Source organism: Syngnathus scovelli, chromosome 14 (assembly GCF_024217435.2).
Source record: "Syngnathus scovelli strain Florida chromosome 14, RoL_Ssco_1.2, whole genome shotgun sequence".
Classification (NCBI taxonomy): Eukaryota; Metazoa; Chordata; class Actinopteri; order Syngnathiformes; family Syngnathidae; genus Syngnathus; species Syngnathus scovelli.
This window is the reverse complement of record NC_090860.1, coordinates 9,159,331-9,184,823: the sequence shown is the minus strand read 5'-3', so window position 1 is coordinate 9,184,823 and position 25,493 is coordinate 9,159,331. Positions and strand designations below refer to the sequence as shown.

Genomic DNA, 25,493 nt, shown 5'->3' with positions numbered 1-25,493 from the left:
CTGTTGGCCCCTTTAATATCTCTCATGACTTGTTTTGTCACGCCTGTCTGATGAATGTCCCACTTAAGTCTTTGTCTGGAAGTCTCATCTACAATTTATGGGGCCCACCTTGTTTTCACAAGAATCCGCATGGCTGGAGGTGCCATTGCTCTTTCAAACCCCCTAAGCCCCTTCCCCCAATTATTGCCTCTCCTTTGAACTGGTTTTGAGTTACAAATATAGAAGGGCTTTCACGGGTTCTCCGTGTCAATCCACCTATGTGTTCAAAATTTAACCATTTGACATTGTAGTATCCAGATTAGGTCCAGTTGTTTATTGATAGTACCAAGAAGGGGGCTTCTGTGCCTTGTACAAGGATGAATGTGCTTTTTAGACCTTAGGGCTGACCACAAAGCTGTGGCTACAATGAGTATTTACAGCTCTTTTGTTTCTTTCATCCACTGGGCATTGTCTGAGAGAGAGCGTTCTATAGACTCTTTCTGTCTGCCTACTTGGCCTCCCACATACACACAGGCATAGCTTGTGTGTGTGTGTGGTGATCAAAGCTCTTGCACATACCACACTGATGGAGAGCAGATGCAGGGAGGGGACTCGCTTTGCTGAATCTGCGCTGGTGTAGTGCTTGTGCAAAAATCGAGCTCAGTCAGGAGGAGGGAGGCGGAGCCAAATGTTACCAGGCACTCATGGTCGCTATAGGCCTAATAATGACCAGCTACATTGCGTAAGTGAGTGTGAGCAATGATGACATAGTAACAATAACAAGCTGTTCGGAAGGCATCAGATTTTTCAAAGGTCATGAGTCAGTAAGTGACACCTCAGGCAAAATTCCCTGCCAGTCGGGGTGAGTTAAGTAGCACAACTGTGAGAATATGATCTAATTGGAATTATCAAACCTAAATGGCTCTTTTGTGACTACATGTAATGAAAACAACTCATTTGGTGAGGATGTGGGATGTTCAAATGCCCTCCGTGAAGATCCAGAGGTACCAGTTCCTTCGAGAGGTTTCCATAAAAGCAAAAGACAGATCTGCAATCAGCTGACTGCAGCATGACAGTGTGGGAGAATGTAAGGAATGTGCTGATCCCATGTTGCATGTGCCCCTGGCTGCCCACCCGGGCTAGTCAACACAACACGACTGTTGTTAGAACAATATTTTTTTAAAGGCCTTGATTTTCTTTTTCAAAAGATAAAGTGCAGAAGAGAAATGAATAAACACATAACGCTGGCTCAAAGGTGTCAAGAATATTTGTCAACTGTGGACATGCTGAGACATTTCTGTGATTAAGGCCTCAATATAAATAAACTTGTCAATTTACTGCACATACTTGTGACTCATTTGTATTGAGTAAGAATTCCTGCCCTCCGCACCCGAACATCCTTTGTTTGTACATTTGGGCGGGTGGATTAATGGTTGGTTAGTAAGTCTTGGTCAAGAGGTCCCATGTTTGAATCTGAGCTCAGACCTGCCTATGTGGAGTTTCTTCACATTGTCAAACTTCAATGAATGAGAACAGCCCAGTTGTCTTCTTTCAACATTTGACTGAGACTCTATAAATTTGAATATTCATATATTTTGCCATCACTTGACTTTGAATTATGCCTTTTGCTAAAGTCAGCTAGGATAGCTAACTTCTCACCTGTTCTGAATGAGTACAAATACTAGTTAAAATGGATGCATGGGCTGACATTTTCCCAGCACAACACGGAACAACCCGCTTTCAACTTGTCTGGAAAGTTAAACCTACTCATTGTACAGGCAAGCAGGTGTCACAGAATCTTTTTTTTTCTAACTCTTAAATGCATTTATAACTGTGCTGACCTCTTGTGGCAGGGAAAATGATCTACAACGGGAAAAAGGCACCATAACTAAGTATAATTATCAAGTATTCCTTTTATTAACATAACCTGTTACAAAAAGAACAAACTTTTCAATGTTAATGAACTTAGCCAACAATATAGCAAGTGTTGATTAACGCTATGGGATACTCTCTCTTCGAGTCCTGACAGTAGAATTAAAACACCGTTGACCTTTTCACGCATTAGCCCGTCCATCTCTCATAACGCCCCTGCAGCGACTGATATATTCAACAATTTCCCTCCAAATGAGTAAAGACTCACATCGAAGTGCATTTATGTATTCCCAAGGGTCTAATGATACACAACCGGCGGGGAAGAAAACAGGGGGCAACGTGACATGACTCAGTACATTAAAACAATAAGTTTTTTTTTTAATTTAAGAAAAAGAAGACTGTATAAAGACCTGTATAGTTGCCTTCGGATTTCTGCTATCAGTGCCTTGTTTTCCTGTGTGTGACATGTAGCTAGCTAATGCGGTTTTCAAAAAGACAGAATTTAAACAATGCAGATGGGAGTGGATAATGTGCGATCGAACAAGATTATGATGAAGTGAAGAAATAAAGCTGTGATTTTGCTGTAGTAGAGGAATGTGGTGGGAGTGGAGTTGTTTGGTGTTAACAGTAAACCTCTGCCTGTTCCCTTGTTTGACAGCGGATGTGACGTCTGAGTAGTCGTGCGGTCCGGATGACTCCATGCCCGTCTTTTTTTTAGGCGTGCTATACCTTCAACACATCTCTGTCAGCCTCCTGGAGAAAAGCCCAAATATAAATTTCACGTACAAGTCGGCAACATAAGAACACTGCAAGGGTTTTCAAGTGCCGTGGAAACGAATACATGCAAATCTATACAGGCAAAAGGGGTCTTACCGCATCCTTGGTGAGTTGTCGGCTGATACTTTGTAGCTGCTGCTGCAATTCAAAGACTGTTTGGTTAAGTCCTGCAGTCATCTTTTCATTTTTCTCAAGCTCGTCCTGAGGAATACAAAATTGCTAGTTTAGATTCGAAACTGCAATTCCTAAAGAAATCATGAGTAGTCTATCTATGTAGATGGATTTGTCTATACTTAAACATATTTTATACTTATTACCATCGGTTAACTTATTTTAAGACTATGACATATATATATATTTTCTTACAAGTTAGTTAATTGAGACTGGCACTGAGTGACAATTAAAATGAATACAAAAACCCGTTTCTCAGTGCCCACAAAAAGCAGCAACTTACTCTCTGTGAGGACAAACTGCTGTTCTCTATCAGACCCTCAGAGTTGTCTGTCACTTTGGAGAGCTCCCCTTGGATCAGGTCCAAAGACTGCTGGGCCTATTATACAAAATAAAAGGACCCTCAGGTCAATGAAAAAGCTAACAGTTAATTTCAAGACAGTCTTTGAATCATTCCTACCTTATAGAGATCACGCGCAACCTGCTGCCGCTCCTTCACTTCTGCCTCCAGTTTGGTTAGCGTCTCCGTGAGCTGCATTTTCAGCTGTAGGTAAAAAAGAAAAAAATATCTAGTTACCAATGTAATGGTTCCCTTGTCATGAACATGGAGGAGCAATTTTAACGTCACGACCGTCTAGGTCACATTTTTTCCCCCCAACTGGCTGTGTTGGTGCAAACATCATTAACATGCTGTGTTTGTAGTTAATTAAAAATGCACTGACAATGATGTGTATCGTATATTCAATACCATGTTAAAATGCTCATTCTCCAAAACTAGAGTGACAATATGATTATAGTATTCACCAACAAGCCATTGTTATGACTACTACTGACACCAAATGAGGTTCTCGTGTGCTAGTTATTTGTAAACGGTGTCTTGGTTTGTTCACAGCAACCCAGAATGAACGAAGCCAATGAGAGAAATGAGGATGAATGATAGTATGCAACTTAACAAGAATTGTTAAAGGAGCATGAGAAATCCATTAGGCACCAGACCAGTAGAAGCTGAGACACCTTGATTGCATTGAAAGGGAAGAGTTAGTTTTTAGGGTGGGTCACCATTCATAGCCCCTTTTGAAGCGTAGCAACGTTCACGTCTTTTCAACAGACCCCAGTATGCTGACCCAATGAACTGCACCGTGGAGAGTAAGCAAGATAGTGAGGTTATGAATGACGATCACCGGAAAAACCCATCCCGAGTGCGAGAGGTTTAAAAGGATCTCTGGCTAGACGGTCAAGTAACTCTTACCAAATTCAGCTCCTCATTCTGCCTGATGGCTTCTGTATATGAGCCATCAAGTCTGGTCTGCAATTCAGTCAACAGATCTTTGAGCTGAAATTAAGTTTGAGAGGATGTGTTTACTGGTCCCTAAAAACAGTCCAGACAGTTGTTGTGGTGAGGTCTGCCTAAAATGGCACCTCTAACTCATTATGGTGCACTGGATCACATTCGGTGTGAAACTGTCAAATGGGTCTCTAAACTTAGTCTGGCCGGACTTGCAGTTCAAAAATACTTAGACACGAGGAGTTTGTACTAGGTTTCAAATAACAGCCAGGGAAAAAAATGAAACACACCCCATCAACATGAAATAGCATCGCTCATCCTCTAGCAACCAAATGGGTCGGCGCTATTACTTACCTCTCGGACCTCTGTTACATATGTGGCACTCTCACGCTCTGCCCTCTCCAACTCGGACTCCAAGTGCTGCTTTTCCCGTCTCAACTAGAGATTAGCAAACGATTTAACAAGGGGATGTTATCAAAAGTATAAAGTCTTGATAGTGCTTCAAAAAGACTCACATTTTCCAACTCGGCTCCATCACTTAGTCTTTCAATCTCCTGCTCCAGAGTTGTGACTTTCTGGCTCATCTAAAGGGAAACGAGAGAAATCATTTTTAACATGCTGACAAAATTGTTGGTGTTATGGAAGAAAAGCTCACAATAAAATAAACCCAATAAATCAGCGAATCAAGTCAATGCACACCTCTCTAAGCTCCACCTGCGATTGCTCCACCTTCACCTTCCATCTGGACTCTTCCTGTTCCACACTGCTCTGGAGGCGCTGTAGGATGCCCTCCTGTGGACATAGCAGGAACAACACTTGAGCTTTGCAGCACTGAATTGAGTAAAACGCAAAAATATGGTTTTACCGTTTCTGCCAAAACTTTCTTGTATGTCTCACAGTCGACCTGTAGAATCCTTTGGGCTTCCTCGGCTTCTTTCAGCTTCTCAGACATTTCCTGGCAGGAGAAAAAAAAAAAATTGTTACACCGGTGCATGTTATTGTAACTCAGAACCATTCTGTTGGACTTCTACCTCAGAATACCCTGAAACATGTGTGGATTGTGGCGGTGAACTCTCCATGAGATTATTCGCAAAACTGCAGAGCCACTCCTGATGATTCTAGAACGAGAAAGAACTGTCAGTCACAAACGCAGCAGCAGAATTGATGAGTGTTGTCTTTAAGGGTCATACTTGATCGTTGGGCAGAGGCACGTGGGGCAAAAGTCGGTGCAGATAATTGCGGCACTCCGCCTCAGACAGCGCCAGTGTCGCCTGGTTGTCCTACAAAATGATTAAAGGACAGAAAAGTCGAATACTTTTTGAGCATGGCTTATCTTGTGACTCACAAAAAGTTTATGAATCCACTCAGTGCACTTTCACCACTTGAATTGGCTAAAATGAAATATTTAGTATAACTATTGGGATTTTTCACTTTGGGCTCACTGAATGAAAAGAAAACAATCCATGGTTTATTTCCTCAAATAGTCCAATCAAGCTTCTGATAACCTGATTGTCACATTCGCTATAATTTCCAGCTGTGATCTACTAACCAAAATTATGCTGCGGTCAGAGCCAAGGCGAGCTTTTTTTTTTTTTAAAGTCAAAGTCAAACATCCCACCTACACTATCAGATTAAGACCATTCTTTGATAACCTCTTCTCAAATGGACATTTGAACTGAAAATAGAAACCCAACAATAAACCAGCATCATGCACTACTCTCGGTCCTTGCACCACCATACAAGCAATAAGTGTGGAGCAGCTGCCATGCACCAAAATGGATCATTGAATACTCTCAAACCTACCATGGGAGAAAAACTGCATGGTAATCACAATGATTATGTGGACAGGATAGATGGAACAAGAACATGCTAGAAATGAGACAAAGACATGAGCAAGCACCAAGATAGATTTGAAGGTTTTTTTGTAGGATAAAAGGACTACCCACAAGCAAAATCTGACAATGAACTCAATTAAGCAGGATTTGGAGACTGGAGGCCAAGCATGACATGAGAGCAAAAAGGCAAGCTGAATGAGTATGCAGCTTTGTTATGGTTGGTGGAAAACATCTCACTGGATCATTCATGGCAAGAAAAAAAAAAAAAAAAGCAATTTGGGGGAATGCATCAGATTGGCGCTACAGAGTGAAGTCGACTGAGATCGGATGTCGAACCTTGACAGCTTTGCTGAGTTTTCCTTGAAGCATGGACTCGGTGGCTGACAGAGCTTCCATTGCGCTCCAGTTTTTCTGCCGGAGCTCCTGTTTTGGTCGGTTCCAAAGAGATACTACGTTCAGTTCAGCCTCAGGGAAAAGCCATTACGTGAGCTTTAAACAAATCGTGGATACTGGATGCATTTCTGATATTTAATTACTTCAGCTATGGGCCTTCAATCTCTTAATCAGCTCACGGGAGTACAGTCCTGGTCTATGGTGTGCATAACCAGAGAAGGCTAGAAGCCATGTTATGCAATCTGCAGTTCAAGCAATCTTCACTGATGTGTGCCATTGTACCAGTACAGACAACCAAAGGATTCCAGTTTAAGGAAGGGGTGGAAAAAAAAACCAAACAAGCAAGCAAAATGACGCCAAGGGACGGTGGACAGCAGGGGGCGACAGATATGTGCAGTGCATAACGCCACAGTGGACAGACGCCTCAGATGAGGTGTTTGTAGTTCTCTTAGCAGGGAAACCTACATTGTTCTTCTTTCTGTGAAGCTCCAGAGCTTCCTTCAGCTCACACAGCTCACTCTCCAGTTGTGCAACTTGCTTCTCTTTCTCGGACAACCTGTGAGACAGCAACCGACCATGGATGATTAGCATTTAACTGCATTTCTTAATTTTTCTTTTAAAAAAAAATGTGATTGAGCACAAAATCTAACTCACGCTGTTAGTAGTTCGGGGCTTGGTACTGCACTAACTGTCCGCTGAAAGAAGAGGTGAGTTAAAATCCAAACTTGTGTTTTCTGGGAATCAACACTCACTCACCTGTTGATGTGCCTGCTCTAACTTCTCTCTCATCTCGGTCTGTAGGTGCTGGATCTCCTGGTCTTTCATAGTGAGTCTGTGGAGAAGATGTTGACCATGTTTGGAGGCTCTACAAATGTGAAGGTCACTGTGTATGGAAAGCTTTGCTTACTGAGCTTGGAGTACTTGGAGCTGGTTATATAATCTGCTGAGCTCTTCTGATGGCTCCTTCTGTTTTAGCTGCTCCATTGCTACCTGCAGAGCAGCAAACTGCTGCTCCAGAGCCTGTGAGACAAAAATGGCTTCAGAACTCAGCTCTACCTGGGAAAATATTAGGTCTCTCATTAACAATCCTTTTTAGAATCAATTATTTGGATAATTTTCCCGTCTCCCGTTCAGCTTTGCTATTTTGGTTTACAAATGATTACAGTTTAGAGGTAGAAACGTTTTTGACGAGTTTGCAGATTCTTATTCCCCAGGCCTAGATTGTCTCCAAAACAATTATTGCATTTATCATCTAGAGCAGACAAAAATATTCACACCTCGGCAGCCTGTGCTTTGGCTGAGTAGCCTTCTTGTGCTGCCTCCAGATTGTCCTCCATTGACTTCAGCTTCAAATCTCTCTCTTGGATCCTATGAAGCATAATTAACCTCACACTTGACATTTGTTCCTTTGGTACAACATGGGTCATTGTGACCCGCTGCCTGTTTCACCATCAAAAACATTCTACCCACCCTTTGCCCTCTATGTAATCGCTAGGTAAACATATTTGATATGCCATGTGAAATAAAACATTACAAAGTACAAGACAAACAAAAAAGTCTTACTTGCTATGCAGTTCTTGCACAGTTGACTCAGACGATACCTGCAATTAAGGGAGATGAACATTATCAGATTAGAATAAAGTGGAGGGAAGAGACTAACAAGGCAAATAAAAATGTTTATTGTGTTGTACTTTTTACAGACATACTAGAAATTAATGCATCATTGGAAGATTTGGACTTGTTCATGTTACCCCGCCCCCGCTTGTCTCCTAATTTCATGCACCCCCCTATAATATAATATGTCCTGACTACTGCCTGCCCTTTGATACTTAATCAGTTACAGATTTAAGACTAACCTGATCAGCCACTTTTCCTTCAAGGGCCACCAATTTTTGCTTTAGTGCTTCATTCTCCTCTCTCACAGTCTGAATTAGGAAAAAGAAATAAGAGCAGTTCTCATTGACAGAGCCAAAAATGCTGATGTCAGGGGAATGTGATTTTGTGAGGGGGGAAAATAAAATGGCACCTTTAGTTCCTCCTCTTTGTTGGCCACTTCGATTAGGCCCTTCTCCAGTAGGCTCTCGACAGTTTTCATGTTCTCCTCTTTTTCTTGTGCACTGGTAGGAGATAAGAGAGGTGTTTTGAAAGGCTATCTATTAACTGATCAGGTTACAAAGCACGGCTAACTTTTCACAAGGAGATTGTTTTTCCGTGGGCAGGTTTTGATTTGTACACACCTCCTCTGGATCTGGTCGAATGCCAGCAGGGAGGCAGTCTGCAAGGGTGGAACGTTAAAACAAAGACAGGGCGTGTCAAACGGGAACATTCAGAAAGATAATTTAGGCACGCATCCAATCAGCAAAGATAATTTAGGTACGCACCTGATCAGCAATCTGTGCCCGCAGACTCTGAATCTCTGCCTTCATCGACATATTGTCGTTGTGCAAGGCCTGTGGAATTCCAATGAAACGGTACAAAATCGGTTGACTGACGACAAACACGACTGCAATGTTTCTGCGGATGCAGCTATGACCTGCATGTTCGTTTCTCGACTGGCGCCGCTGCTCCGCTCGGCATTCAAAGAATCCTCCAGGCTCTTTCTCTGCAACTCCTTGTCAGCCAGTCTAGATGCAAACGGATAAGTAACGTGAATATATGAGCCTGCGCTGAGGAGAGGCACTGAATATACATCTGCTAACATAAGAGCAAAATGGTCTCACAGCTTCTGTAGCTCCTCAATGTGGGAGACGTGGCTGACCTAAATAAAGAAAAGACAAAAATCTCATTAGCCTAATTACACTCTCTACCACAGGAGCCGGTTTCTAAAGTACCAGAAGAACCAATACCTGTGTCGAGATCTGGGCATGCAGGTTCTCATTTTGTGCTTGCAGTGTTTCCTTTTGGGCCTGAAGACCTTTGTTTTCATTTATGAGCTCCTGTTAAAGACACTGCTATGAAAAGGCAAAAAGCGGTTGTGCACGGCATCATGTCATCAAGACAGCAGCATTCCTCTGTACCTTGAGTATAAAGAGAATCAATCGCCTTCACCGGGCTCAGTTTCATTCTTTCATAGCTTGTCTCACCTGTGCACGAGCCTGTATGGAGTCATCCGGCATACTGTGCTGGGACATCTCCAGAAGCTCCCTCACTCTTTGCTCCAGTCTCTCCTTTGAGACCATGGCTTCAGTCAGGCTGCTATGGAGGGTCTGAAGCTCTTTATTCTTATTGTTCATCTCATTCTCTGCTGTCACCAGCTGATTGTGGAGTTCTGCACCCACACGCACAAACCATATTAGTTTTTCAATGTGCCTAAACTTTTTGGAAGCATGGATTATTGAAGTGAAGATGACTTATCACCTTGCTTCGAGGCCTGAAGTTTTTCTCGGTCAACATTGACACTATGAAGGAAGTTTTGCAGTTCCTCCCAGCGTCGCTTAGCATCTTGTAGTTGGGCCTGGTGATTAAACAAACAAAACAAAATGCTCCATAGTTCAAACACACTGAAATAAATATACATTACAAATGAGCATTCCATTAGGTTTATATTGTTCAATAATTAAAAATAGGTTCTGAACTCTTGCTCTGACGTCAAGTTTCTTAGCCGAGACATAGGTAGCACAATCTTTGATTGCGTTAATAAAAGCACAGGAAAGACTAATTTAAGTGTCAAACAGGATGCTGGTGTTATTACATGGACAAAAGCCTTCTACATCCCAGCGTCCAAAGGCAACACGACTCTCCCTAAATGTGTTCCGGTTCCCACACCCCAGCTCTGGAATTCCACTACGACCTCCTCCCATTCCCCTGGCAATAATGCCACGCCCATAAAAGACACACAAAGCTTGGCGCTATGCTCAGGAGCTTTGTGCTTTTGTGAGACGGATGAGGAAAAAATCCTAAATAAATATATAAACAAGGCGCAAAACTGGTTCAGCTTACCTCCAGCTGAGACACATTCTGCTTGTAGTTGACTTCCAGCGACTTCCTCTGGTGTTCCTCCTGCTGCAGCTTGGCGTTTTTGTCCGCCAACTCGATCATCAGCGCTGCGTAATCAGAACGCAGTTTGTTCATCTCGGCGGTATTCCTGTCGAGCAAAAAAATTAATTAGTAACTACAGTTGTAGTATGGAGGGATGTTGTAAAATAATATAGTGGCAATGTTATGGATGAAGAGCTGAACGACTGCGCTGCAGCACTCACTTGCTCTCCATCTGGTTGGTGGCTGTGCTGACTGCATCCCGCAGGATGCCATTCTCCTGCTGCAGCCGAGTGATCTGACTCTCCAGCTGCTCCCTCACCTGCTGGAACTGCACACAGTGACAAAAAGATAAGTAGGTAATCAAGGTTCAAATGTCTTAAAACCTATGTTTGATACTCTAAATGAATGTTCTACAACCATCTCAATGAATACACAAAAACACTCAGTTTACAGATGTTTGAAAATGTTTAAATAACAACCAACCTTGAGCTGCATTGTCTGGAGCTCCTGGTAGCTTCCTTGTGCTTTGGCCTGCATGTTGCCCAGCTCTTTCTGCATTGCTGAACATTGCTCTCGCATCATGGCCTCCACCCGGCCTGTCTTCTGCTTCGAAACTTGGAGCTCCTGAAGCAAGGCAGCGAAAAATTTGTTACCCATCTTTACGTACACCAGCTTTGCCAGCTAAAATGCGCTTTGATATTGGTACATCACGGATCTTGCGCAGAGCTATCAATTATTATCAATGAGATAGAGCAAGTGGATGTGAACCTGGCTGAGTTGTTTGACTTTATCCTTGGCAATGGATGCCTCCTCTTGAAGCGTGGTTAGGAGCCGCCCTTGTTCCTGAGCAGCCGGATCAGATTTAGCAGCAGACTGGTTGTGGAAGATGGCATGAAAAAAAAAACAAGTGTAAAATTTCCCTCGCATTTTCATACTTCAAAACCAGCACTTGTTTATTCTCTTACTTTCTGCCAGGCATCGGCAGCGCTCGGGCTCTTCTCCCGGAGGACAGTAATCAATCTGACAGCCTCAGCTTCAGACAGGGTGATGGAGGACAGACCTGAGAGCAGCTCCTTGAGTTTCACCTCCTTGTTCTCTGCAAATCCATCAAATTTAAATAGTTATACAAACAAGCTTATCAAGTTTGTTTTGTCAGCTCCAACCTTTGTCTGTCTCATTCTTCTGTTTCTTTCCTTTAGAAGGTACGTCATTGTTTTGGGCCGTCTGGTGGTTGACAGAAGCTGCCGAGTCAGTCAGAACGTGGGACTCCTCAATTGGATTGACTGAGGGAAATACATTGACAATACATTTTAGAACTTACCCACATGACAAATGTGTGCATTAGAGGTGGATCATCAATACCCTGCTCAGTCTTCTGTTTCTTGCCGCCCTTCTTTCCACTGGGAGCACTCGGAGCTGCATTAGAGAGAACTTTGGTTTCGGCCACAAGAGGAGCTTCCTGCTTAACTGGTGCCTGCTCAACTTTAATGGGTTCTGGCTGTTGGTCATTCACTGAAAAGAGAGAAAATGGACTTGAAGACATTCAGATGTTGAATGTTTGAATAAAAGCAAATGATTGGAAATCCAGGTCCTTTCAACATCTTTGGAACTGTTTCTAAAAGTTTTTTTGCACCAACCTGCCTCCATCTTTTGCTTCTTCTTCTCCTTCTTCTTAGATGCCTGTGGGGGAGTCTGACCCACAGCAGATGTCTGAGTAACTTGAACCTGGACCTCAAGCTTTGGAGAAGGTGGTCTGGGTTTTTTGCTGGAAACTAGAGGCGGCTCTGCTTTGTACCCCATCAGTTTGGAGCTATTTACTTCTAGCTCCACGAGTGGAGGAGATGTTGCTGCAGCTGCTGCGGCTGCTGTTGCTGCTGCAGCTGCTGTTGCTACAGCGGCAGCCTTTGCAGCTTTTTTCTCCTTCTTCTTTCTCTCCCTCAAACCAGCAGAAGCCTCTGTTGAAGCTGGAACTGGCATTGAAGGTGGTGGTGGAGCAGGATCTGCTCTAACCACTGGCTCCTCAACCAACTCCAGCGTGTAGCTGTGGGCACCAGCAGCTGCCTCAAAGTCTCCCTGGTCCTCCTCAGATTCACCTCCGCCGCCTCCTCCACCTGCCGCAGTTGCACTCTCCTTCTTCTTACTCTTCTTTTTTTCTGTCTTCTTGCGGACATCTGGCTTGGATGGTGGTAACTTGAGGTCACGTTTCTGCCGGGCCAGCACCTCATCATAGGAGGTTTCCTTTGTGAAGAGTATGAAGAAGAGGAAGAGGAGGGCAACAACCAGTAATGGGACCAGGATGAGTAGGTACTGAGAGTCGTAGATATCCAGCGCCATTCTACATAAAAATGGGGAAAAAGGTATACAAATGAGCTTCATAAAAGTGTTGGCGAACAGCTGATGATTATTTGCTACCTTAAACAAACCATGACACAATTAAATAAAATTTAATAAACGTGAGTTAAATCAGTTTTGTTGTTATCGTTATTTAATTTTAAGAAAATTCACATTTTTTATTACAGTTGTTAACTGTTACTAAAAGTTCTGTGACACATTATTGATGGGACATGCCGGGTGGGGAGTCCAAATAAAATTTAACATGGGGCCCTAATAATTTGGTTAGGGTTGGCCCTGACTCAGATTTAGTTCTTACAACATCTCATGTGTTTATAAGAATAACGCCCAACATGTCAGCCATAGTTGTGACCCGAGGATTGCACCCACGAGTGTGATTTTACCTTAAGAGATAAGACAAGTAAATCGCAGCTGTTCCACCACAGACTAGGGCCGTTTTTAGATCCGAACTGATGCAATCTCGCGAGCTAATTTTTGCCAAGCACGTTTGACAGGTATGCCGTGACCAAACGAGCCATGAAGGCCCTCACCTCAACCAGAGACCAAATAGTTCGACGCCCACTTTCACACTTTTTAAAGCTCATACGCAAAGACCGCAGTGTTAAAGCTCAGATAGCGGTAGAGGCTAACATGCTAGCCACGAGCACTACCCGGCTTATTCATAACTCGAATTAGGTCTTGGGCTATCAAAGTGGCCGGCAAGGAGTTGACAAAGACGAAGAGTTTCGCCGGGGCTGGAGGCGTGGACATCAGGCTCGTCTCGGCCAGTGACCCTGCCTCGTCCGCCTGTCCTGAAATTTCTAACCCGGTGCTGTTCCCTTCTGCCGCTTCGGTACTGAGGGCCGTTCCGAGGCCTAAGCTCTGCTGCAGCCAAATCCTTCCAGTTACACGCGGCTCACAGACAACCAAATAAAAGCACGAATATAAACCAATTCGTCGAAACTTACCTGTGGTTTCAACGGACTGTTTCTTTATTTGACAAACGGTGTTTTTCTTGGTGGATTCGGGTACCCTCCTCCTCTTCACTTCCCAGCGCAGCCTGGCTTTAGATGCCCTCACCACACGACCGTCTTCCGTTCACTGGGCAGGTCAAACTATTGAGGGAACGCTTGTTTTTCATCCCGAGACACACCGAACCACACCGCTGCGTATAAATGACAGGAACGATTAGCCTCCTCGTCGTTTCGATCGATCGTGCGACTATCAAAGTCCGAGAACGGGTTACATGATGTCACCAGGCACCGCGGCATCCTTATGACGTGTACGCCAGGGTTAAAAACAAACAATAAAGGTCCATGATAATCTATTAAAACGAGAAACAACTAGCAACCTGTTGATGACTATAGTTAGAGACTATATAGAGGCTATAGTCTCGTCAGAAATCCTGTTAAGATCCGATTTAATTAGACAAAAAAGTATATTTTTTTCCTCACCACCCTATGTAATGCCCATGTATGTTACAGATGATCTAACTAATTTTGCCAAGTCAAAAATAATATTTTGGATACCTACATGCTTCCTATCTACAAAAGTCATGTCAACTATGAAATACATTCTTTTATTCAAGTGGAGTTTAATAATACTGAAACAGTGAACATTTGAATGTGCGTTCAAAAGTTTAGACAATCAATTTAGGTTCACCTTTAAAATGTGTACTTTTTGGGAGTAGTGTGATTAGTAAGAAGGAACACATTTAATTGAGTTAATTTATTTAGCTATGCCAGCCTAATTTGACGTATTTAGGCCAACATACTCTTAATTTTCTTTAAATATGAACTAATGCCAAAATGTTTCCCGACTACTTTGTAAGTTTTGTAAAACAGTATTGAATGAGTGGCAAGAGTTTTATTTTTCAGGATGGGTGCACTATTGGATTTTGTTTGACTTGCAACCATCAAATTCTTTTTTCTGCAATGCCAAATGTGGACGACGATGAAAAAAAATACACAAAGTGTATCAAATTAAACTGCAACAATATGTAATAGATCCAAATAGATATAAAGAATACTTACATTAGATTTTCTTTCTTCTTCTCTTTTTGTGTAACAATATTTCAGAATTTGGAAGTTTCTCTGTGCTTTGGATTTTTTAATGCATTTGCGGAACATAAAATGCAAAGGAATGCATCCGTGTCTAAATTAATTTACTTTGTCACTTAATGTGCATCTGGGACAGCCATTCCTCTTTAAGATTGGATTCCTCTTTTAGGTGTCAGAGGTTGCCGGCAGCCTCGTAGCCTCCAGCTCTGTCTCATACTGCGTCCTTAGCCATTTCAGATACATGCGTAGGCTCTTCGGGTCAAGTTTGGAGTTTCTGGCAGTCTGCAGCAGGCGGGTGGCCAAGCAGTGTAAAGCGCGCTGCCTCTCTGTTTCTGGATCACGCATACGCTTGGCCTTGGGATGAATGTCCAAAACACATTTTAATTCTTCAGAAACATTTGAAAGAAATTACATTGTTAATTAAGGCCACTAGGGGCATATTGCACGGTTTAACTTTTGCACACATTGAATGAAGCCTACCAAAAGCTGCTTGGTAACTTTAGAAGCGATTGTCTTTGCTTCCTGGATTATGCTCGGAGGAAGTGAGGTCAATTCTGCCGCTCTGAGGCCTAAGAGAGCAATAGTACAATTTATTGGCACCCTTCTGACAAATATTTCATCAAGGTGATTCAGCAGGATGTTTACCGTAATGTTTTTCTTCAGAGAATCCTTGACTCAGTAGGTGTGTGTACACAATTTTCTCAGTGCCGGTGTCACGAGTGCGTGTGTGTTGAACCTTCATGTGCTGATTGTCCACACAGGGATACAGAGATGCTAGTTGGCAAAGCTCAAGGTAGTGTGTGGCAAATAGGGTGAAGGCCTATGAACATGACAAAAACAAAACAGATTTAAGCAAGTAAGTGTGTGTAAGCGAGATGGCGTTCGAGCTCATTTAGCTGCTTAAGGAACAAAGAAATGTCCGTGTGCTTTACCTTGATGCCAAGGAGAAACTCACAAACGGAGTGACATAGTCCAATGCCTTCTTCAGCACTGGTGCCCCGTCCCAGCTCATCGATGATGATGAGGGACCGCTCGCTGACATTGTGGATTATGTATGACACCTTAAGGGGAGAGGAAAGTGAATGATCAAGTTTTTTTTCCACAACACTGATAGAATTTACAAGACCTCCTTCATTTCCATCATAAATGTGGAAGAGTTTGTTTCGAAATCATCATCGATGCCAATTCTGGTGAAAATCTGATCAGCTACACGGAAAGAAGCATACTCAGCGGGGACAAAAGAACCTTAAAAAAAAAAATTCAATCACTCAAACTTGATATCACAGCAGTGTGTTGCTTCCAATATGAGTCATACTGACCTATTTGAGCCATGATCTGACACAGTGCCACCTGTTTGAGATATGTGGATTTCCCGCTCATGTTGGGCCCTGTGATGATGACAAAGTTGCTGCCCTCGGAGATGTAACAATTGTTGGACACAAGCTGCTGTCCGGGCATTCGCTCCAGGATGGGATGACGACCCTGTTTGATGGCTAATGTGTCCGTGAACTCTGGTCGCACTTGCAGACAGCAAAACAATAAAACAATATGTTACAATTGCAAATCATAAATAGCTAACGTGGATTCAATTCACTGCTACAGTGTCCAACAGTGATACCCAAATATTCCAGCTAAGGATATTACTGTTCCATTATGACATTGTATGGAAGCAGCATAACAAATCAGGGGTTAATATACTCAAGTGATTGCAGCACAACTCTTTTTTAGTTTAATTTAATTTAGATAATTACAATTATAGGAAGTTTATTTTTTTACACCTAATTCTCGCATTGAGGGGGATGGAGATATAGCCCATACTTCAAATGGCCACAAGGGGGCATTTGAGACTGGTTGGCCAAGAATTGAAAATTTATTTTGGGCTAAGGAGAGACTCATGATTGTTCCAGTGTAGTGACTGAGATAAATGAGAGGTCACATCCATAAAAAAAACTTTCAACAGTTGAGCAGTAGCAACAGAGACAGCGTCCTCCAGTGGGGGTGATCTGTCAGTAAAAATGGCAGCTCACTGACATTTGCCGGGTGCTGCTTTTGGTGCTGACTTGAAATTTGATCAAGTGTGACAGTTTTACAAGACATGAATAGCGCATCCCACTCACCATAGTCGGAGAGGGTGCATGCGTTTGCCAGGGACAGCAGCATATCCAGCATTGATACAGCATCAGAAAGCTTGTAGAGGCAATGAATGTGTTCACGGATAGTGCTGAGCAGTTGACATACCACCCTTGGAAGGACACAAATTTTGTCAGATATTGACAATATTTACGGGACCCGCAATACGGATGTGTGCTTGTTCTGAGGATGAGCGTGATGCTCGACTCACACGTAGGACATATGAACGATCTCCCTCAGGGCTTCATCGCAGCGGTCGTTCAACTTCACCAGATCTGCGGTGGTAAAGCCATAGTTGTTCTTGTGTTTGACGACCTAAAGGGACAGATGCCAAACACCAACAATTATGCCTATACAATGAATTGTGTTTATGTTTTCTGAAATTAATGGCATTGTTAAAAGCAGCAAATTGCAGCTAGTAAACAAACTGTGGAATCACAAATAATAGGCACATTGTCAACAGGACAAACAAAGCAAATGAAACTTAAATGTGATACCAGGGTTTTTTTTTCACTAAGAAATTTTTTTTTTACTTCAGTAAAGATAAAACTGGAATTTGTATTGTCATTCCCACTGAAGAGACCTTGATGAACTCGGGAGGAAGCTTTCCCTCAGGTAGGAATATTCCATTCAGTTTCATCTGGATGAAGAACCCTCGAGCGGTGCTGAAGCTTGTGCGCATGGGAAAGTCATATTTCTCCGCCATCTGGTTTACTAGTACTGAAAAACACAAATGCCATACTATGAACACTTCCAAAATAAGATTAATTTTCTCGGAAAAAATAAAATTATGGAAAAGCACGGTTAGTTGTACCACTAAAGATGTTTAATCTATTTTTCTAGCATCAACAACATCAACATTATATATACCTGTATTGAAAAAGAAAGAATATTTACTTCTTATTAAAATTAAAATAAAAAAAAAAATCAACAAAAACTCTAGACTAGAAATACCAAATAAATACACTGACGTCTCTACCTGAAATGTCGTCCACTATTTCGGTATAAGCTCGTCGGGCAATGTCCAGGAATTCGTTGATGTTGGGTCGCACGGCGTAGCACTTCTGCGTGCGCATGTTAAAGTTCCCCTTCAGGTAGGTGGTTTCGTCATTAATGACGGTGAGGATCTGCTTCGAGATCATGTCAAATCTGAAGGTGCACACAAACCACAATAAAAGTAAAAAATGACGAAAAACAAAATGACAGCGGTCACAAGATTTACAAACCTGTCGTCCTCTAGTGAAGTGCTGTATGCTTTAAGAAGAGATGTGTTGCAGTTCTTTAACACCACCTGTTTAGAAAATTAGTTTTTTTAGGAACCATTTAATTTCTAACTTTGAAAATATTGTGTATATCAGTCGACACTAACCTGCAACTGTGGCACCAAATCCAAAGTGTGTTTCAGCTGAATGACATGTGTAATCTTCGCTTCAGCAACCTGAACCTACAAAAATTGCACAGTATGAATTCTCACCGCGAGAATATGCAAATCCCACACAGGAAGGAATCAAACCCTGCACCTCTAAACTGTGAGGCGGACGTGCTAACCAGCGCCTCCACCGTGCCACCTTTTATTCCAACATAAGTATTAACAATACTTAACTGTTAACAACAGTTTTGCAGCCTTGATGCGCAAGCAGTGAGAACTTGTGTATCATGCATTTGGTTAATTAGTGTCTTTCAGGATACACACACTGATGCTAATTTAGAAACAGTATAAGTGCATAATAGTAACTAATAAAAGTACTTCACATACTGTCTGTTGTTTTGGGACCTGGACCAGAACAGAGAGCAGCTGGTCAATGTCAAGGAAGTGACCTATAGCTGAGGAAAAATACAGGGCCAAACATATTTGTACAAGACTCATGATGGATTCAAAATAATTTCTTTGGTACCATTCTTCAATCCAAAGAACAGCTCCTCATTCTGTAGCATTTCTTGTATGGCGTCCAAGCGTATGTTGATGGTATCCACATCTATCAGAGGCTCCAGAATATTGGAGCGTAACCTTCTGGCGCCACCGGGAGTTTTTGTGTAGTTGAGGACGCCTAGAAGGGTATGGTCGCTCCTGTGTGGAATGTACAGTAAACATGGGAGCATACAAATTTGGTCAGTTTGCTGTACCTGTGGTCTCTGTTGTTGATAACAAGCTCCATGTTACTGGCAGACGCTGAGTCGATCATAGCTGTCTGTTCGCTTCCTTTAAAGCTCACTTTTAGTGACTTGGCAGCATATACAGAGTTCTGAATGAACTCCAAGTATTTCAGTAAAGCAGCCGCAGCCGCTAGGCAATAATATCTGCACAAATGGGGACAGTCGGTAATAAAATGGTTGACATAGTTTAGGTCTATTTTTTTCACGTAATGGTACTCAATGGCATACTTAGCTTGAACTTCCATCAGGACAGTGCTAAATTCTGGAGCACAGAGCTGCTGGATGTACTCCAGTCCTTTCTTCTCGTTGAAATATTTCCTTTGGATTGCGGTGAAAGCAGCACCCTGATACACAAAATATTTGCATCAATATTTGATCGTTGTTATACTGCGTGTATTCTTGCATTGATACCTGGAAGTTCTCTGTGATCAGGTTAAAGAGCTTTGTCCCTTTTCCCTTATCACATGCAGTGTCTGGCATCAGTATTTCCATCGGTAACAAGATATGAACCTTGGTTATGACCTTGAGAAATGTAAAAGGTCGGTTAGCAATCACAACCATAACGTGCTTAGGTTACCTTAGCATATGTTCCGGTGTCCGCAAACTGAGAGAGTACAAGTTCTGGATATTTCACGTTAAGACTGGCCATTCCAATCTCCCCCCTGGCCAAACCACGCCCTTCAACCAGGGCTACAATCACAGTTGCACCAGAAGCTGTGGTAGAAGAGGAGCAACTTCCAGCTGCAATAAAAGAGAAATTAAAGAGAAATATATAACATCAAGTACACAATGTCAAAGTACTGCTTTGGACCACAGTACCAGTATCCGTCAATGGCGTCCGTGCAGGGTGTGTGACCCGAGCAGAACCCGGGGTCTTCCTGAGGCTCGGTGTTCCTCCAAGGGAGGAGCTGTCCGAGGTACGAGCAATGTGGGGTGAAATGGTTCTTCCTAACTGAAGGCTCGGGGGGAATTGACCTTTTGAGCAAAATATAATACATTATAGTAGAAAATCAGATAGAATGCAACCTAACATGGTGTCCATGCTTAAACTGAAAAAGTATGCCTACAGTTACCTATGGAGGGGCGAGGAGGTGATGGACCAGTGCTCGAGTGAGAACTCCCTTCTTCCAAACTTTGAGAGGACGAAGCAGGGGAAGCTGATATTGGATTATGAGAGGTAGTTCTATTGCCAAGGCTTCTTTCTAATGGAGATACCTCAGAAGTATTTCCACTGTCAGAAGTATCACTAGTTGCAATCTCTTCTGTACTACTACGAAACATTGCCAAACACTTTAAAATGAACAGTTTATAAAGACTTTCCTGATTCAGTGGTGCCGCTTCAGTATTACATAAAGTGAAAAGGTTAATAAACCAACAAAAGCATCGAGAATAAGTTAATGAAGCTAACAGAAGCCATTGGGGGGGGGGGGGGGGGAATAGGGAGTGTAATGGCGTCCTAATCTGTTCATGTTTGGTATGAAATTAGTGTGGATCGATTTACTGCCAAATACTTTATTGAAAACAAAATTCCTTCATAACATCATACTTTAATAATAAAAAAGCATTTTTTTTTTATTTTATATTTTTGGTGGCGGAAATGTCAAAGGGCTAACTTCCGTTTCCGCTTTGGTTTAGCCAACATGGCGGCGCAGGGAGAGCACAACAGTTATTTTGTGAGAGAAATTGAGAAAAACGACAGTTCTTGCTTAACAGTGAGTCAATGTTACATGGGGGACGTGGGCTGCGTGGTGTGGGATGCAGCCATCGTTCTTGCCAAATATTTAGAAACCCAACAATTTTACGATCCGACCTCGGGAGTGAATTTATGGGCTGGCCGAAGAGTGGTGGAGTTAGGAGCTGGGACTGGGGTCGTTGGTTTGATGGCAGCGACCCTAGGGTGAGTTCAAATTTGTGTTTTCCATACTAATGTTTGATTTATGTACAAATCGGGTACGACCTCATATACCCATATATCATAAACTGGCAACGCATGTATTCAGTATGTTTTTGTTTTCCCTAACACAGCTATTGTCAGTTTATTATTCATTCATTCATTCATCTTGGTATTATATGCATTAAATTATGTTTCCTTGTGTTGGTTCCCATAGTGCTGATGTTAGTGTGACAGACTTGGAAGATCTACAGACCCTCCTGAAAGTGAACATTCAAGACAATCAGACTCTCATCAGTACCGGATCCATAACTGCCAAGGTACTGAAATGGTTTGTACTATTTGTTATGTAATATGTTTGATTGTTGTTGATTGTTACCTGGGTGGGTAGTTACATATATAATCTGAGGTATGCTTTTGTTCAGGGGTGAAGATGTATCCGGTTTCCTTCCACCTCCACACTATGTACTTATGGCGGATTGCATTTATTACGAGCAGGTATTTAAGTCAAAGAGGCCATTTTGCATGTTTTCTTCATTTCCACTAATGACATTCTATTACATTTTCCCTTAAATGCTTCCATTTACTTGTGCACAGTCAATTACCCCGCTGGTGGAGACCTTGAAGCTGCTCAGTGGACCAGAGACCTGCATCATTTGTTGCTATGAGCAACGCACTGAGGGCATCAACCCAAAAGTGGAGAAGCGTTTTTTTGAGGTAAGAGCCATCTGTTCTAGTTGTAAATGTAAGTGCATGAAGATGTAAGAAATGCAGAATTTGGCCTTGCCACTTAATGGGTCATGTCATGTCCTTTAATATTTCATCCTTTAGTTGCTGCAAGAGAGCTTCAACTGTGAAGAAATCCCTCTGAGCAAACATGATAGCGAGTTTAGGAGTCCAGACATTCACATCCTGCATGTTAGGAAAAAAGTTTAATCTTGTTAGATATTATTTGTGTTAATAAATTATTTCTTTGATGGAATACATCCCTGGACACAAAGACAAAGAATTGTTTACACTGGGTAACCATGGAAAAATAATAATCATGATTATTTTTTATCCATATTGAAATCATGATTAACAAACAAGGTGTAAAGTTTGGAAGGATGGTGGAACACTCAAAAAACACAAAAGTTGCCTATTTTTGGGTACTGTGTTTAAGCATTTACAGTATATGTCTGACATGAGTCCATGTGTTAATGTCATGAGTTTGCAGTAGAGCAAAAGCATTGCCTTGTTGTAACACCAGGGGGCAATAGTTGCCATAGAGAAAGTGTGGTTCAGTTGGAATCTGAAATAAAGCTGCAGTTTCATTCTGAATCTAAGGATGGTGGTTATTTTTTCCCCTTAATTTCATTTTAATCAGTCACATGACTGACATCATGCACAGGCTACAGTCACACACTAAAATATGTACTACAAGTATCCATCTAGTATCTTTTTGTGTCTATGTGAGGGGAATTCCAGCCAAAGGCCCAGATGAAGCGCAAGATTGTGGGTGGCTCTTTTACAAGAAAAAAAAACCATGAAATACACCCAACTCAAGTCTCCCACAGGCATGTGGGGGCCTCTTTGCAGCTTTTCATGCTCCACTGTTTGCACTTCAGCATTCTGGTGCAACGGCCAAAGCAGCCAATGGTCTACCACAGTTTCTGATGACAACTGTTACTGAACAAATGAAATGAAACTAACCCTTATATGATTAGTGTTATACCGTGCAGCAAAAACGAACAAATCTGTACAACAAAGTCTTCCATGTATTTATGAATTATCCCCCCCCACCCCGCTTTTGTATGGGTCAGCCTCGGGAAACAAAAAACAAAACAATGGGACCATTCCTGTGCACAACACACACACCTTCCTCTGCTGATTTTACATAGAAAACCACACACATGCTCAACCCGCTACATCACGCTCAAGTGACACAGAGGAAGCAGCCATTGTGTCATCATTATCATCATGTTCACTGGTGCCAAGAGAAAGAAGACTCATTTTCTCCATATTAAGGTGTGCCTTCCAAATCTAACTGGGAGGGTTAAAGACAGAAAAGGCTGTCCCGCAGCATCATGGGTCATCCATTTTCACTTGCCAACAATGACTCAACTCAAATAAATGCTCTCATCAATGCCTCATAGACAGTCAGAGGCGAGCCGGAACTCATTTGATTAGTGCTCTCATGGATTACATAATGACATGTATCATTTCTTGGCTTCGAGCGATGTATGGTGCAAGCAAGCCTGACAGACCAAACATAATGGTTATACACACACACACACACATTGTGGACCCAAAGGAGGGTAGGGGGGCTGCAAAGACAGCTGCACTGCAGCCGAATGGGTACAAAGAAGCACACTATAACACAAACATGCACATTTGTGCTCTCTTAGAAGTATTGACAAAACACTGCTTATATAATCAATTGGGAATTTGGATTGCACAAAGTCTTTTAGTTGCCACAAATATTAGAAAATATTATTTATCCTGCAAGACATTTTGGACAATTATAGTTTTACATACATACTATTATATAGTTTGGGAATAAAATCTTTTCTCATCCATAAGCGAGGCATTTTAGGAAGCTAAAAAGAGATTCTCTAAGCAAATTTGATTTGCACTTTGTCCTGTTTGCGTAACCTCTCGCTCAAATATACCGAACAAACAAAAAAATCACTTCTTTTTAGAGATAGACGTGCTTTTTTTTTTTTTTTTTTTTGAGTCCACTGACTTGACTGTACTGTGGTGTGGCTTTTCTTTCAAAGCAAGGCTGACAATGCTGCCGTTTGTGACGTCCTTGACTCAGTATGTGTGTGTTTTACAGCTGAATAAACAGTTTAGGGACCAAACAGTTTGAAACTATTTGAACATATGTTTACAAATGTTTATGTTTTTTTTTACATAAATAGAATATGTAATGCAACATGACTGATTTTGATGAGAAAAAAAAAGTCTACAGTTTTAAACAAATATGACAGGAATGCATTTTGGTCCATTGCCCAAGGTGCACCCTGTCACACTGGTTAAAAAGTCAAATAAACCAATCAAATTGCATGTTCAGCGAATAGAGAGAAAAACTGGACCATGTCTATAATTTAACCGTGACATTGAACAACGAAACCACACCAGGACACCTGAAACAACTTTCAGCTGCTTCTGGAGCTGCCAGACGTTGTTAGACGGTAAATGCTCAGGTTTGCTAACCAAATCAAAGAACCACTTTTACTGTCCTTCAGGAGAAGCTTTGGCTGAATAAGCATTGCCTTCGTAAATTGTAGGAGGGTGGGCGTTCCCCGCTGACATCTTGACATAAATGCTCCACTGTAATAATATGCTTTGCCTCTGCGCTTGATCATTACAGTTGTACATCGTTAGAAATAACTGTTGGGGAGACATTGGACAGTTGTAAGACTGGTCAGTTGTAACACTCGCAATTACAGAGAAAAATTCAAAAGTATTTTGCTTTGCTCAACTTATTTTGGGGATTACATAGCACGCCATTTGGAGTATAATCGAGTTTTCTTGTATGCGGATGTACTCCATAAGTACAGAATCTTACTCAGTAGACGGGAGGAGGCCGTCATCAGCTCTTCCTCTTTCCTTTAAGTAGTATTGAGGAACTCACTGGAAACTTGTGGTCCACTCTTGCATTTTGGTGGCAGTGAAAGGTCATCGTCATAGTAACTCAAACCGATCCCCATGCATTGTGGTTAGGCCAAACCCGGATTGAAAATTGGAAAACAGAGCAGTTAAATTGGGTGGATGAAGTATCAATTATGAAAACAAATCACATTCAGAACATAGCACATTTTGCTCACATAAAAAGTATTCAACTTATTTAACAATGGCTAACCAGTTCTCTTGGGATGTGGAAAGCATTGCAAAAAAATGCCAGGACTCGTTTTTACAGAGACGTGGTCGTCGTGGGGGACACATGGTGGTGTTGCCCAATGAAGTAGCAAGAATCATACAGTTGTAATCAAGTGTGACCAGAAGTGGCCATTACAGTCCAATTAAAGTGCCATCGGCAGCTAATTGAGGCCTGCACCAGACGTTCAGTGAGATTCGCTCTGAAGCAAGAGGAAGTGTTTACACAACACTTTTAGTAAAAAAATGGAGACAAAGTATGTGATTTTGGTTAATTTCTGAACTAGGGGGGAAAAAAATGGGGAATTCACGCAAAATCTCAGTTTTACGTTATCTTTGGTATTTTTATTTGCTCTTTTAAATGTTTCACTACCCTTTAAATGAATAGAAAAAAAATGTTATTTAATATATTTTTAACTCACACCTGAAGAGGGGTGTGTAGACTTTTTTAAATCTAGTTGATTGCAATTTTCAGAATAGAAAAGTGAACTAGAATGTGCAACTTCCTAAATCAGTAAATTATGCAACCATTCTTGTGCCAAAGGGCGCATGCTAAAATAAAACCACTTTGCTTCAGTCAAGTGATCTTTATTCCACACCCAACATTATTGTACGCAATGCAGCAGTTCATTCTCACGCAAACAATCATGAGGCTACGCTGTTCCTCCAGCGAGACCAACGGTTTAACTTCCTGTTTTGCACATTCTCCCATTGATGGGCAAGGGCATGGTGGGCAGGAACATTCAATTTGAGGTTTCTATGAAGTCTCTCTGGGC

General features: G+C 42.0%; 3 protein-coding genes across 5 annotated transcripts; 1 reads left to right on the top strand and 2 right to left on the bottom strand.

Moving 5' to 3' along the window:
* Window positions 1-1,872: 1,872 nt before the first annotated feature.
* ktn1 (kinectin 1) lies at window positions 1,873-13,879 on the bottom strand. Of its 3 annotated transcripts, XM_049739691.2 has the most exons (36): window positions 13,590-13,879; window positions 11,928-12,625; window positions 11,653-11,802; window positions 11,454-11,573; window positions 11,256-11,386; window positions 11,059-11,163; window positions 10,774-10,914; window positions 10,512-10,618; window positions 10,252-10,396; window positions 9,670-9,766; window positions 9,396-9,580; window positions 9,159-9,248; window positions 9,033-9,070; window positions 8,846-8,936; window positions 8,694-8,762; window positions 8,550-8,587; window positions 8,339-8,429; window positions 8,169-8,237; window positions 7,876-7,913; window positions 7,590-7,680; window positions 7,220-7,332; window positions 7,069-7,144; window positions 6,967-7,007; window positions 6,778-6,868; window positions 6,256-6,342; window positions 5,275-5,364; window positions 5,116-5,202; window positions 4,950-5,039; window positions 4,784-4,876; window positions 4,600-4,668; window positions 4,439-4,522; window positions 4,049-4,132; window positions 3,260-3,343; window positions 3,083-3,178; window positions 2,725-2,829; window positions 1,873-2,604 (listed from the first exon to the last, which is right to left on the bottom strand). In XM_049739691.2, exons 2-36 carry the CDS (start codon window positions 12,622-12,624, stop codon window positions 2,575-2,577), a joined length of 3,813 nt encoding a protein of 1,270 aa, XP_049595648.1. In that variant the 5' UTR covers window position 12,625; window positions 13,590-13,879; the 3' UTR covers window positions 1,873-2,574. The 3 variants fall into 3 exon arrangements, with proteins under 3 accessions (XP_049595648.1, XP_049595649.1, XP_049595650.1); XM_049739692.2 differs by lacking the exon at window positions 4,049-4,132; XM_049739693.2 differs by lacking the exon at window positions 6,256-6,342 and having other exon boundaries at window positions 13,590-13,878.
* Window positions 13,880-14,472: 593 nt separating this feature from the next.
* Window positions 14,473-20,405, bottom strand: msh4 (mutS homolog 4). Its single transcript, XM_049739700.1, has 20 exons — window positions 20,039-20,405; window positions 19,785-19,940; window positions 19,543-19,706; window positions 19,377-19,487; window positions 19,194-19,309; window positions 18,936-19,109; window positions 18,707-18,879; window positions 18,568-18,635; window positions 18,181-18,255; window positions 18,038-18,102; window positions 17,791-17,960; window positions 17,395-17,531; window positions 17,023-17,126; window positions 16,799-16,923; window positions 16,001-16,201; window positions 15,808-15,926; window positions 15,614-15,742; window positions 15,327-15,501; window positions 15,162-15,250; window positions 14,473-15,035 (listed from the first exon to the last, which is right to left on the bottom strand). Exons 1-20 carry the CDS (start codon window positions 20,244-20,246, stop codon window positions 14,847-14,849), a joined length of 2,748 nt encoding a protein of 915 aa, XP_049595657.1. The 5' UTR covers window positions 20,247-20,405; the 3' UTR covers window positions 14,473-14,846.
* Window positions 20,406-20,573: 168 nt separating this feature from the next.
* Window positions 20,574-22,176, top strand: vcpkmt (valosin containing protein lysine (K) methyltransferase). Its single transcript, XM_049739697.2, has 5 exons — window positions 20,574-20,862; window positions 21,074-21,187; window positions 21,282-21,354; window positions 21,454-21,573; window positions 21,688-22,176. The coding sequence occupies exons 1-5, from the start codon at window positions 20,606-20,608 to the stop codon at window positions 21,790-21,792; spliced, it is 669 nt and encodes a 222-aa protein (XP_049595654.1). The 5' UTR covers window positions 20,574-20,605; the 3' UTR covers window positions 21,793-22,176.
* The last annotated feature ends 3,317 nt before the right edge of the window (window positions 22,177-25,493 follow it).